Genomic DNA, 13,026 nt, shown 5'->3' with positions numbered 1-13,026 from the left:
TCAGAGTAGAGCCAGTAAGCATGTCATGATTACACATCCTCCTCTCCAGGGTCAAAGTTAAACTCCTAGAATACTCAACTTTTACTTAAGGGAGACTATTTCTAGGTCCTTTTCTTCCTTATACTCTTCTTCTTTCTTAAAATCTCACCACATTTTAATTTGTTTTATTTTTGAACTATGACATATTGACCATATTTCTGTTTTTCCAGGAGTTTTTGATTGCCTTTATTTTTTTAATCCATAGAAAAACTATATTTCATCAACACTGTATCCTGAATATCTGCTGCTTTCTGATCCTGTCTATTGCTGGCTTCATTCTTCTTGAAGTTCCCTGACTCCCCCGTTCTAAATTGGTCAATTGTTTTTAGATTTGCTGCACAGCTGTAACCCAGAGTTTCTCGTCGTCAGATTTCTGGGGGCTAGTTCCATAGTTTCTTGTATCCCATGTTTTGCTCCTTCTGTCTCCCCTGTTTTGTTAGAGCACATCTCAGGTAATTTCCTGGGAAGGTTACTAGGGAAATAAACTTTCTGGATCCTTGCTTGTCTGAAAAGTTATTTTGACCTCATACTTGACTGTTAGGCTATGTATGAAATTCTAGCTGCGAAATCACTTTCTCTCAGAACTTTGAGAGCCTTACTTCACCATATCCTGGCTTCCAATCTTGCTAATAAGGAGTCTGGTGGGCTACACAGTATGACTCTAACTCTGCTGTGAGCTGACATACATCCCCCAGTATCGTCAGCCTGTACTCCCTGTCCTGGAAGCATTTAGAATTCTCCTTACATCTTAGGAGTAGTGATATTTCAAAATGAGTTATCTAGGATATTTTCGGTTTATCTTGCTTGTAAGTCAGTGGGCCCTTTAAATTAAAAAAATATCTTTAACACTGGGGAATTTTTATTCCATTGTCTCTCTCATAATTTCTTCCTCATTTTCTCTGTTTACTTTACTGATATTCCAGTTACTCGGATATGGGACCTTGTAGATTAATTCTTTACTCTCTTTTCTATCTGCTTTTGTCTGCTTGCTGGGAGATTTCTTACCATTATCTTCTAGTCCTTCTACTACGTTTTTGGCTGTGTAACCATATTATTAATTTTCAAGAACCTTTCCTTGTTCTCTGATTCTTCCCTTTCAAAATAAATAGAATTTCAACCATTTTACAGTGGATGATATATATTCTTAAATCTCCTTATGTGTATTAACAGAGCTTAAGTTGGTTTTACATTTTTTATAATTGCTTCTATACCCTGAACAGTTTATTTTCCTCTAATCAGTTGCTCTGTAGGTTTATTTATTCTTTCTTTCATGTACCACATTTCACCCTAGTCTCAGGTTACCCTGATTGTTCATTCATATTTAAGAACAGGTAAAAGGGCTGACTGGGAAACTTGTGGGAGTGTTTGGGTGGATGGTGGGAGCGGAAGCTAGCTCATGCATTTGGAGAAGTGCCAGAGGTAAGGCTTTCCTGGGGGCACCACACTATCTCTCAAGCAGTTTACTCAAGTCTCCTTTATTTAATCCTTACTTGAAGACATGCTTACAGAGAGGAAGGGAGAGGGAGAGGGAGAGTCCCCTTGCCTCAAGCAGAGGACATCTCTGGTGTAATTTATGCTCTAGAGTTTCCCACCTAGGGCTAAAGCTAGATTGGAGCTGAGATCAATCCTCGCTCAGCCCCTTCCCCTCCCTCATTCCCTCCCAGGTTTCTCCCAGGACCACAGCCTCATTAAATCAGGTGCTCCAAACCCATCTCAGGCTCGGTTTCTGGGGAACCCGACCCAAGACCCATGGAAGAGACTTTGGGAGAAAATAGGGATGACTTTGTGGAAAAAAAAAAAGGGGGGATCACCACTTAATTGAACATCTGGCTGGACATCTTGAACCCCAAACACTTCTCTGTAGTTCTGTTTACAGCTCTAATAAGCAAGCTGTGGGCCACTGGTCTGCTTGTTTTCCCATAATCTCAGAGAGTGGTGGAGGGTGGGGCTGGTGCATGGTTCTACAGCTTTGCCCCCTCCCTACACAGAAGTCTGGTTTAGCCCAAAAGATAGCTTTGTCTGACCTTCCCTAGGGTTCTGGGTCTGTGCAATCTTGGGTGTTAAAACAGGCTTGGGATCCCAGGTTCCTTACACATTTCCCGATCAGCAGTCAGTACTGCTCATCTCCAGATGGCTCAGGGCAGACAGGCCAGGGCTGCTGTGCAGAATGAGCTCACAGGCTCACTTCGGCCCCGTATGGCCTCACATGGCCTCCACACAAGCGGCACATCGTGGAATCTGATGAGTGTCACATGGGGTGGGTGGCCCCCCCGCACTCACAGTGCTCCGGCTCCCAGAGACACCTGGGTTGGGCATTTTTAATTCAACCACCGATTCTAGCAAGATGAAGTTCTTGCTTCTCTACCCCACTTGCTCCCCCATCAATAAAACACTGATTAAGCACCTACTATGTGCAGATCTAAGCTCTGGAAACAGTCTAGGAACAGGGCACAAGTTCAGGGACCAAGTGGTCAGTTCATGACCTTGAAGGGGATTATAATTTCCTAATTGCTTGAGAATGGCCTCAATGTGTTTCAATCACGTGGTTGTTAGAAGCAACACTGAGAATCATAAATTTCATCATTGTGCAGGTCAGGAACGGGAGGCCCAGAGAAGGGGGTGAGCCTTGGCCTTGGTTCCAAGGACAGCCAGGACCGTGACTCCTGCCATATACACCTGCTCCCTCGGGGCCCAGTTGCGGGCTTTAAGGTTCTGACCTGATTCTTCTGGGCGATCTTTTGTCCCTTTTTCCAGCGGAGCACAGGTGTCAGAGCCGGCAGCTCCCTCTCCTCCTGTCCTGTCACATGCTCCCCCAGGCTGTAGGCGGCTTCGAACACGATGGGACTGATGACGTCCTGCACCCTCCGCTGCAACAAGAAACAAATGCGCGTGAACTGGGAATACCGGCCGATGCCTGTGGCGTTTCGCAGGTACCAAGGCCACCACGTGAACCGCCTCACACGACCCTCGCCACCGCCGCTGCGAGGCAGGATTTGATAATCCTCATATTTTGATGAGGTCACCGAGGCCGAGAACAATTCAGGTCTCGTCCGAGGTCACTCTGCTAATGAGCGGGGCCCCTGCGCTCTACCCTGCGTGGTGCTCCATCGTCTCCCCTTTAGCATCTGGAAGGCATTACCTGACTCATCTTCCAAATATGCCTGTGAGCCCGGGGCGGGCAGGGGAGCATTTGCACGCACCCTGCAGCGCTCGCCCCTCGCCTCCGTGCCGCTGGGCTGATGAAAGCTTCTCTGCGCTGAGATAAATGTGGATCGTGTGTGAGAAAAGGACACTGAGGGGCCCTGCGTCTTCCCCAGGCTGCCCGTCAGTGGCGCTGGAAGAAAAGTCTGACTTCGGGCCTTGTGTTCTTTCCTTGGGAACCCAAGGACCTTAAGACCCGAGGGAAGGATAGGTTGACAGTCACATCAGGAAAGCAGAGAAAGGAAAGGGACGCAAGCGGGCATACGAGCGACACCTAGGAGATGCTAAGTGCGGTGCTAGGTGTTCTCAAGAGATGGGCAACACTGTCGCCCAAACCCTGTGAGCCAGGGCTCATCACCCTCCGTGGTGCAATACCAGGGAAATAGCAGTGCAAGCCTGAGTATCCAGGACACAAGGCTAAGAGGAGTTTTCAATCACATCTGGTCAAGCCTGGAGTTGTCGGCCTTTCCGTACAAGGTGTCACTGTCTCCCAGGGACTGTGGGCTCCCAGGCTCACAAGTTAGAGTCAGAGAAGGAAAGGGTAGGTAGCCCTACATTCTTGGCCAGGATGCTCTGCGGGAGGTAGGTTTCCAGGTGGAGTAGAGCAAGCCTGAGAAGCGGCACCAATGAGCCAAGTCCCCATTGCTTCTGTCACGGGAGAGACGGGTTGGGAAGGGAGCCGGCAGGAAGCAGGAGTAGCCCAGTCAGGGCGGGAGAGAAGCTGGATGTCCAGCTGGCAGGCAGAGGCCAGCCACAGGGTGAAGGACTTCATGCTGCTCTGTGTAAAGTTTGGAGCAGATCAGTGCTGTGTTCACAATTATAGAAAATTCAGCCTGGTCAGCATGGCTCCGTGGTTGATTGAGCATTGGCCTAGGATCCAGGAGGTCGCGGTTTGATTCCTGGTCAGGGCACATGCCCGGGTTGCGGGCTCGATCCCAGCATCCTCCAAGATGGGCTCTTTGACCCTCAGTTCCCCACAAGGGGAGGTAAATAAAAGGGTCTGTGATCAACTAAGTTGCGGGGACACCAGGTTAAACAAAGTTAAAGAGGGTTTTATTCTGTTTTGTTTGTTCTTTCTGTTTTGGTCCTGAGTTTATGGGGTCATGGCACCCTGCGTTTCCTTAGAGTTCCTTGGGGTGCGAATGTTGAGTAGAACACACTCGGAGACACTGGAGGGCAGAGCAGAAACCTCCAGCAGCAGCCCAGGCGAGGAGATGGAACTAGAGCCAGGCGGGGGGGGGGGGGGGGGGGTGGTTGGCAGACAGAGGCAACTACAGCTCTGGCTGCTGAGCTGTGGGGTGTGGGGCACAGGGCAAAGGGGCACGGATGACTCTGGGGTTACCAGCAGATGATGTACATTTGTGTTTAGAAAAGCAATTATTCAGCAAAATAAAATACAGAACCTCTCCAGGGGAGTGGGGGTGGGGTGGGGGGCTTTGGATAAACTGCTTCCAGAAAATTCTCTTCAACTTCAGATTTTAGGACCAGATCTTTAATACCCATGCCCTTTCCAGGAGCAAAACACACACCTGGGATCCAGATCCCCTCAGCCTGCTGACTCTGCTGAGCAGTTTACAGATTGTCAGGGGTATGGGAACAGTAAGTGCAATCTTCATGTTTTTACAAACAAATGCTTTAGTGTCTCTTTAAGGTGGACTATGTTAAGAGTTTGCCTCTGAATCCTTCATGTTGAAATAAGTCAGGTGTGATGTTGCTATTCTTGGGGGAGAGGCTGAATATGGGGGTGAGGGGGACAGAAGTAACTTAACGTTTCCTGGCTACTGAATGGGCCCAGGCATCTTCCTCCTTAACCCACATAACCCCCAAGCTGGACATTGTTGCTCCTATTTTACAGACGACAAAACAGAGGCTCGGGAGTTTGAATAAACCATGCCTCATCCTAAAGCTAGTAAGTTTTAAGAACCAGACTTATTCTTAAAACCTGAAGCAAAACAGCTTTCCTTGAAGTCCGTAGAATACTATTTTAAAATGATCCCAACCGCTTTAGTTTCTAATACCACCCTTAAAAATTACCTGTTACTTAAGAGGCTACAGAAGGGGGTTCGCATGGCGAGTGTTTTGCACACCAGCCTGAATGTAAATACATGACAGCGAAGAAACTGGCTTGAAGCGAGGGCGGTTTCCATTCCAGCCACGACCACCCTCGGAGGGAAACCTCAGGCACGGCCTCGCTTGGTTGGGACGAGTTCTGACGTCCGGGGCACAGAGTGTGTGCTCTGGCGCTGACTGCACGAACCTGCTTTAACTAAGGGTCTGAAAAACAGCTTCTTATTACATGTCCCAGTAGCTCTGGGCAAGAGGGCAGCAATGAGAAACAAGCCAACACCCCACAGGACAGCCCCTCCTCCCGCTACAAAGGAAGAGCAGCGGCCACATTCTGTGGTTTCCTTCTCGTTTCTGGAAGGGCAGCCTCCCCCGGCTCAGCCCTGCAATTAAGCGGAGGAACTCCTCAGGGCAGAGGAGGCGGCTTAGGGTTCTGGCATGGACCGTAATTGCTGAAATTTTACTGCCGGAAAAAAAAAAAAAAAATCACCACTACAAACTGAAGCTTCTAAAGTTGAACAAACACTTATCCCGACAGGCGGAAAGGCAACAATCTACGTTTTCCTGCTGAAAGTCTATGGGAGTCTCCTGTTTTGCAAACTGAAGGAGCCCGCCCAGAGAACACCCAGACTGGTGGCAGAATTTGTGGCCACTGAGGTTTTACAGGGAACTTAACATATGCTCAAGTTGAAGTTTATTGGGTGCTTACTTTATGCCAGGCAATGTGCTGGGCCCAAGGGACACCGAGATGAAGGGCTTTCAGGAGAAACAGGCGAGCAGTGACAATCCAGGGCCACATGCACACAGACAGAGGTGGCTTTGGGGACACAAATGAGGGACACCTGATCTGGCTTGAGGATTGGCAGGCTCCCCAGAGGAGGTATCCGGGGCTTAGACATAAGACAGCAGGATATCAGGCGGAGAGCAGGTGGGAGGCATGGGGTTTAGCAGGGTAGGAGGGGCCTGGGGTGTCGGGTGTCAGTGGATTGAGCGTGATTCCGAAGCTGGGAAAGTTGGGTTTGTGGGTCTGCAAACAAGAGGGAGCGAGAGGCTCAGGGAAAGGCCCAAGGTGCCACCCTGGGAACCCCATTCCTTCAGGGAGAGCCTCAGGCTTCTCCTCATTAATTACTTTGCTCTGAAAATGAAACAGAAGTAACTCAGGAAGTCCAGCAGATGAGGCCATTGACAAGTAGGTGCCACCCACACAAGGGTTTCTACTAGAGGGAGGGACACTCGGCCCTGCTATGCTGGGGCATCTAGGCAGCTGTCAGAATCAGAAAGAAGCCCAAAGCCTTTCATCTCCTCTACTTAGTGGAAGCAGGGAGCCTTTACTGGTGAGTATAGCAGCGTCAAATCACAGACTAAGGGAAGACCTGCACGACTGCTGGGGGAAGGGTGACTGGATGCCAGCTCTCACTCTACAACACTAAATTAGCAGCACTCCAGTGCCCTGCGCCCCCCAACCAGCCACATGACTTAGAGATATACCTCCCAGCTGCTTTTCTCCCAGAAAAGAAGGGTTTTCATCTTCCTGGGCTGTCAACTACAGTGGTAAACGAAATGTAAACAGGAAGGGCTGACCTCACTTTAAATTGGCAAATAACACAGAGGTCAGCAAATTAGCCACTAGCATTAGGCCAGCTTATTGGTTTGGGGGGAAAAACACACCTCTAAGTGTTTTTGTAAAGAGGCCTCAGTATTTTTCTTTTTCCCATGTGATTTTTTTTTTTTTTGGTGCATCCATCTGGTATTGTTTCCCACTATTTCCCTACTCTCCACACGCAACTCTACTTCTGCCTATGGTCACCTTGCTGGCATGCCTAAAAGTGAGAAATCTTCAAAAGCGAAATGCCTTTTCCTTTAGTTCTATGATCATAATGATGAGAATGGTGGTTGAAACGTTATAGACAAGTCTTAAGTTCTCATAAGCTTGAAGATTTGTTAAGAACAAACTGAGGAATTTGCATTTCTAGTAACAATAGAACAACACTAAAGATCTGCGCCCCTAGAACGACTAGAAAAGCTCACACACACACACACACACACCCCTGCTTAAAGGTACCAGGGAACTATCAACACAGCCAGCACTTCAGGGTCTAGGATCCCACAGAGAAGGAGGGAACACTGCAGTGACCCCGGCATGGAGCAGCACCTTCCTCTGAGCTGCTTACAGGTCTGTCAGCAACGTGGAATGAGAGGCGAAGAAACTGACCGTAAAGTAGTGGCTGAAAGGCCGAGTTCTCAAGTTTCTGAGCTGCCTTTCTGGCAGTCTTACTAGTCTGCAAAGACACAACTGAAAGCTCAGGGCTAAGGCAGCCAGGACTTGAGGGCCAACACCCCGAAGGAAAGAAGCTTATGGAGGCGAGTCTGACATTGACACATTCACATCGAGGTACCTGCTGATTCCACAGCAGCATGGTGACTTGGGACTAAGAAACCACGGAGAAGGCAGTGGCCAGGGTGCTGAGAAGAGAAGATGTATGTGTTTAACTGTCGATTGGACACAGCAGGAGAGAAGACCAGTGGTCCACAAGGTAAGTCAGTAGGAAATATCCAGATGGAAGCATGAAAGAAAAGAGAATAGAAAATTCAGAAATAAACATAAGAGACATGTAGGCCATGGTGAAAGGAATAGCGAACTTGAAATGATATATAATAAATAATATTTATAATTCTATAAAATACCTGGCACAATGACTAGTATAGTATGTGAGCAATAAATGGTGGCTATTCTTATTTTGCCATAATTTTAAAAATGGCAACTTCGATATGAAAATCTGTAAAAACTGCCCTATTGCAAAATGAATCCTTATGAACTGTGCACGTGACAAGAACCTATTTCCCATTTTACAAGAGAATAAACTGAGGCCTGTGTAATTTCAATTAAGAGTCCTCCTATAAATTAAAAAAGAAACAAAAAATTTTTTAATTCAAACCAAGGAAGGCCCTGGCCTGTGTGGCTCAGTTGGTTGGAGTGCCATCCTGTACATCAAAAGGTTGCCGGTCCGATTCCCAGTCAGGGCACATGCCTGGGTTTCAGGCTCCTAGAAGGTGTGCAGGAGGCAGCCCCTTGATATTTCGCTCTCACATTGATGTTTCTCTCTCCCCCTCTGCCTTCCTCTCTCTCTAAAAATCAATTTGAAAAATTAATAAAAAACCAAGGAAGAAAATCCTAGAAATAATTTTTTAAAAACTTTGTGAAAAGCACAAGTGACTACTATAGTCTTTACGAGACAGGATTTACACAGAAGAGACAAAGCTTTATCTTTAGATGAGCTGAGTTATAAACAGTGACTAGACAGAGCTCTGAAAAGCAGCTGGATCCAAAACCTCAAACATTCTGTCACGGGAGCAGGAAATAGGCGGTGAGCAAATCGGTGTATCTTATTTCTGGAAGTTTCTCAATGAGATTAGAGATTTTAATGATGACAACACATTACTTTATGTGTAATACCTTGCTACAGAAATGGATATCACTGTTCGTCTAAAATGGATGACCCTCGGGCAAGAGCCAGTTCTCAGGAAGGGCAAGAAAGCCTCAATACTCCTTAATGGACACGGCCACATAAATTACCTATGAAAATCACATAACCCCGTGGATGCCTTTTCCTCTTCAAAGATAAAGTGACATCTAGCTGGATATCTGGAAAATGGTTTGCTTTTGTGTTTGAGCCTGTGTGTGTGTGTGTGTGTGATGGGGGGGATGGGTTGCTTATATTTACACGTTTCTTTGTATTATGATTTTTGTATCTTTTCCTCTGACCCATTCCAGATTAGGTGAATGGGAGATCAGACCCTTCGACAGTTTGGAAACAATTTTCTAACAGCACACAACACACTTGCATAAGTATGTTGCACGCTTCATGTTAATTACATCACAGATAATTACATGCATCACTTCACAGCTAAGTGACACCAGCTGGAACTGGCCCCACATGGAGATCATCCAGCCTGCGGATAATCTCCTCCCTCTCTCTCTGAATTCTCTCCTCCCACCTCCCATCCTCAATGCCCAAGGTGTCTCTGGTAACAATATGAGGAGGTGAGAAGCTAACATAAAGGAAAATGCTAAAAATGGAACCCACAAGAGAAAACGGACAGAGCTGCCCAGGCCGGGCTCTCCGGCTCCCCCACCCTCTCCATCGTCTCCAGCAGTCCTGCGTCCCGTTGGCGCGTCAGGCTCAGTCCTCACATTAGGACAGATGCTCTGGCAGTAAACACAGGCCTCCCTGCGGCCACTCACGGGGAGCTCTGCCCGCTCGCTGAAGGAGGAGACAGAGAGAGGCAGGGACCGGCGTGGCCTGGCCAGCACCCGAAAACCCTGGAGTGCGCATCTCCTCTCTCTCCCTGCAACCTGCCCCGCTAAAGCTACCTTTCGAGGAAGGGGACACAACTGAGCCAAGTCTGTGCGCTCAGCCCACCTGCTGACCCCACCTGTGCCTCTGCTCACGCTGTTCCCACATCTGGAGTGCCCCCTTCTCTCTGCAAAACCTGATCCACCTCCAGGGCTCAGCTCCAGGCTGCCCCTTCCGTGAGATTTTCCTTGAAGATGCCAGCCCTGCCGCCGCAGTCCCCCCGAACCCCAGTGTCCTCAGAACACAATTTGGCACTTAATTATTTTCTGTCTTTTATTGCTTCCTTTCCTTGACGCTAAGGACTTCCCCGCCTCAAGAACCAGATGATATCGCTCATATATGGGATATAAAACCGAAAGCAACAAATGAACAAGTAAAATGAACAAACAAAAACTCAAGGACACAGAGTACAGTACGCTGGTCACAGAGGGAAGGGGGGTGGCGGGTAGTAAAGGGTCAAGGGTCAAATATACGGTCACAGAAGATCTGACTTTGGGTGGTGGGCACACAATGCAAAACAGAATTGTACACTTGGAACCTATAAAATCTTATTAACCAATGTCACCCCAATACACTTAATTTTTAAAAAAAATAAAGTTTCTGAAGCTGGGCTACATCTTAACATCAAATAATACATTTATTGTGAGGCTGTTTCCCACTCTCGGCCCCTGCCTGGAACTCTGTCATTACCCTGTTAGCAATGTGGGAAGCAAAGAAAAGTGGGGCTCGTGTGGGGCTTGCTGGCTCACTGGCGGTAACTGACTGTGGGACCAATCGCAGCTCTGCCTTGAGCTCCCCGTGTCGTGGACAATACTGAGCATACTCTTGTCTGAAAGAAGGGGTGGCAAGGACACGGCACTCAGGTGAGAGCCGGGATGACAGTGTGTGGGGCAGGCTGTTAGGGGGGTTGACTTTCCAGAGGAGCTGCACCTCGGTTGCTGTGAGCCTGTGCCAGGCACCACGTTAGGCGGAGGGAAGCAGAGAGGAGGGGGGGTGCAGGCAGGAGGCTGTGAGCAGAAAGATGCAGAGAAGGTGCCCACTCACGAACAGGGGAAAAAGAGGAGAGGGACTCGATTCTGACCCAGAGTGGCCTAGGGGTGGAGTGTCGAGACCCTGCACAGCAGATGGCCCTGGAAGAAAAACTAGAAGTTCGGCAGGCTGAGGGGGAGGGAATGAGGGCTGTTGGGTCAGGTGACAGAGATTATATGGAGGCTGAGTAGACAACTGCTTGTCTGAGGACTGGGGGCAACAGACAAGGTAGAAAGCAAGGACTTTGACATCGGACAGTCCTAGGTCTGAGGGAGTCCCAGCTCCATCTCTTACAAGCCATGTGACACTGGTCACTTAAACTTTCAGAACCTGCCTTCTCAGAGGTAAAACGGTTGATAGAATCAATCTTGCGTGACCATTCTGAAGATTAGAGATGACATGTGTCAAGGACCTTGGAGAGCTCCTGGTACTCAGCAGAAGTTAACAGAAGCATCTTTATCATAGTCATCATCATCACCCCCACCCAACAAGGGTCTGTGGGGCAAGATCACAGGGTGAGGGGCACACAGATGGGGCAGGAAGGCAGGCTGGCACCAGGGCGCAGGACCTCTGAACCCAGGCGAAGGCCCTGATTCACTCTGTGGGCAATAGGGGCTGTCATGAGTTTTTAAAGTCAGCTTTGGGATAAGAACCCCAGTGGTGATCTGAAGGACTGTCTGGGGATGGAAGGGGAAGAGGAGAGGACCCTGATGGGCCTGGTGCACCCACCCCCAGCTGTATGTCAGTTGCCATCAGCTCCCAGCTGCCCCTTCTACAGAAAACTGTCCTTGGTTAAATGGGAGCCATGTCACCCAGGAGGTTTTATGCCCCCCTCTATCTCTTCCCACTAGCAATGACTGACTGCTATAGGGGTACAAAAGCGGTGCCCCTTGCCTCAAGGTGGGACAACTCTGGAGTGTGTGCTTCACGCCCCAGACTGCCCCGTGGGCTCAGGCTGAGGCTGGCCTCTGCTGAGACACTGTTCTTTCTCAGCTCCTCCCCTGCTCCTTCCTGCTCCCCTCATCCCCTTCTCCTGAGAACACCCCTCAATAAATCTTGTGCAAGTGAGTCCCTGTCTCCAGCTCTGCATCCAGGGAACCTTGACCTCACACAGTAACTAAGTGATACCAAAAATCGTGGCAGCAGAAGTCCACATTTACATATACATACAATATACACATAAAACATGGACTCAGAGGTAGGGAGAGACAGAGTCCCCACTTGTTCAGCATCTATCCTAAAACCTCTGGCATGCCCAAGGGGATACCCCTGTGACCACCTGGAAAGCTTTCATGATAGAGATGGAAACACTTAGGGCCAAAGAGGTGAAGAGACTCCCCAGGGTCACAGAGCCAGCATCCCTCTCCCCTCTGCACCCTTGGACTCTGTGAAGGAGTGAGAATGCAGCAGGCATCAGCAGGGAAGCTGCAGCCAGGGAAGTCTTTGACCCGAGGTGAGGAGGGACACCTCCCACAGCCCTGCGGATCCTGGGAGTCCCGCGCTCCTGCTGGGGAGGAAATGCAGCAGAGAAGGCAGCACTCAGAGAGATGCAAGTGGTCTCGAAAGTGACCCAACCTGGCCCTAGAGTTCCCAGGGGATGCTGGCCTGCAGGCGCCAATCCCTCCTGCTCAGACATGGATTTGCATGGCCAGCACTGAGTGATTGCTGTCCTCGTGCCTGTCTCTACCACCAAACTGTGAGATCACAGTGGCATGAGGGGCGGAAAGCAGACTCTCAAGGCAGCCGATTCCACAGCAGCTTTGGCCTCTATTTTTAAAAGCTATAGATCTGAGAAGATGCCCATCTGTAGCAGTCTTGTTGGTGCCCTGCCCAGATGCCCTTGACCAGCTAGCTGGTGCATCCCTCCGCTGGCCACTACAGGCATTGGCTACTAACAGCCCACATCTACAACCTTCTCGGGAGGACTGCCCTTGGCTGACGGAAGCCATCTCCTCCAGAGAGGCCTACTAGGCGATGCCCTGTGATAGGAAAAATCAAAGACAAGCCCCAATGGCCAACGCCCACATAGAAGCCATCCCTTCCCCTTGAGTGTGGGAAGGACTGTAAATATGATGGATGTCACCCCTGTGATTATGTTACAGTATATGGCAATAGTGAAGGGACTTTGTGGATATAAATAAGGTCTCCAAATCAGTTGAATTCGAGTTCATCACAAGAGGTATTATCTGGGCAGGTCTACCCAGCCAAAAGGGGCATTGAGTCTTCTCTAAGCTAAGGGATTTGACACAGGACAGACACTCTCCCTTTGACCTTGAAGAAGCCACCACTGGTCCGGAGCTGCAAAGATACGAACTCTGCCACCAACCGCATGAGCCTA

The 13,026-nt window shown here is 49.0% G+C and overlaps 1 protein-coding gene across 1 annotated transcript in view; it reads right to left on the bottom strand.

Annotated features, from left to right (window-relative positions):
• Positions 1 to 13,026, bottom strand: part of ITGA9 (integrin subunit alpha 9) — a 227,994-nt gene that overhangs the window by 95,940 nt on the left and 119,028 nt on the right. The window contains exon 16 of the mRNA XM_081160497.1: positions 2,757 to 2,906. Coding sequence (XP_081016623.1) covers positions 2,757 to 2,906 — 150 coding nt within the window. The remainder of the gene's footprint in view (positions 1 to 2,756; positions 2,907 to 13,026) is intronic.

The sequence above is a fragment of the Miniopterus schreibersii genome, assembly GCF_964146895.1.
Source record: "Miniopterus schreibersii genome assembly, chromosome: 15".
Classification (NCBI taxonomy): Eukaryota; Metazoa; Chordata; class Mammalia; order Chiroptera; family Miniopteridae; genus Miniopterus; species Miniopterus schreibersii.
This window is presented reverse-complemented; position numbering and strand designations above follow the sequence as displayed.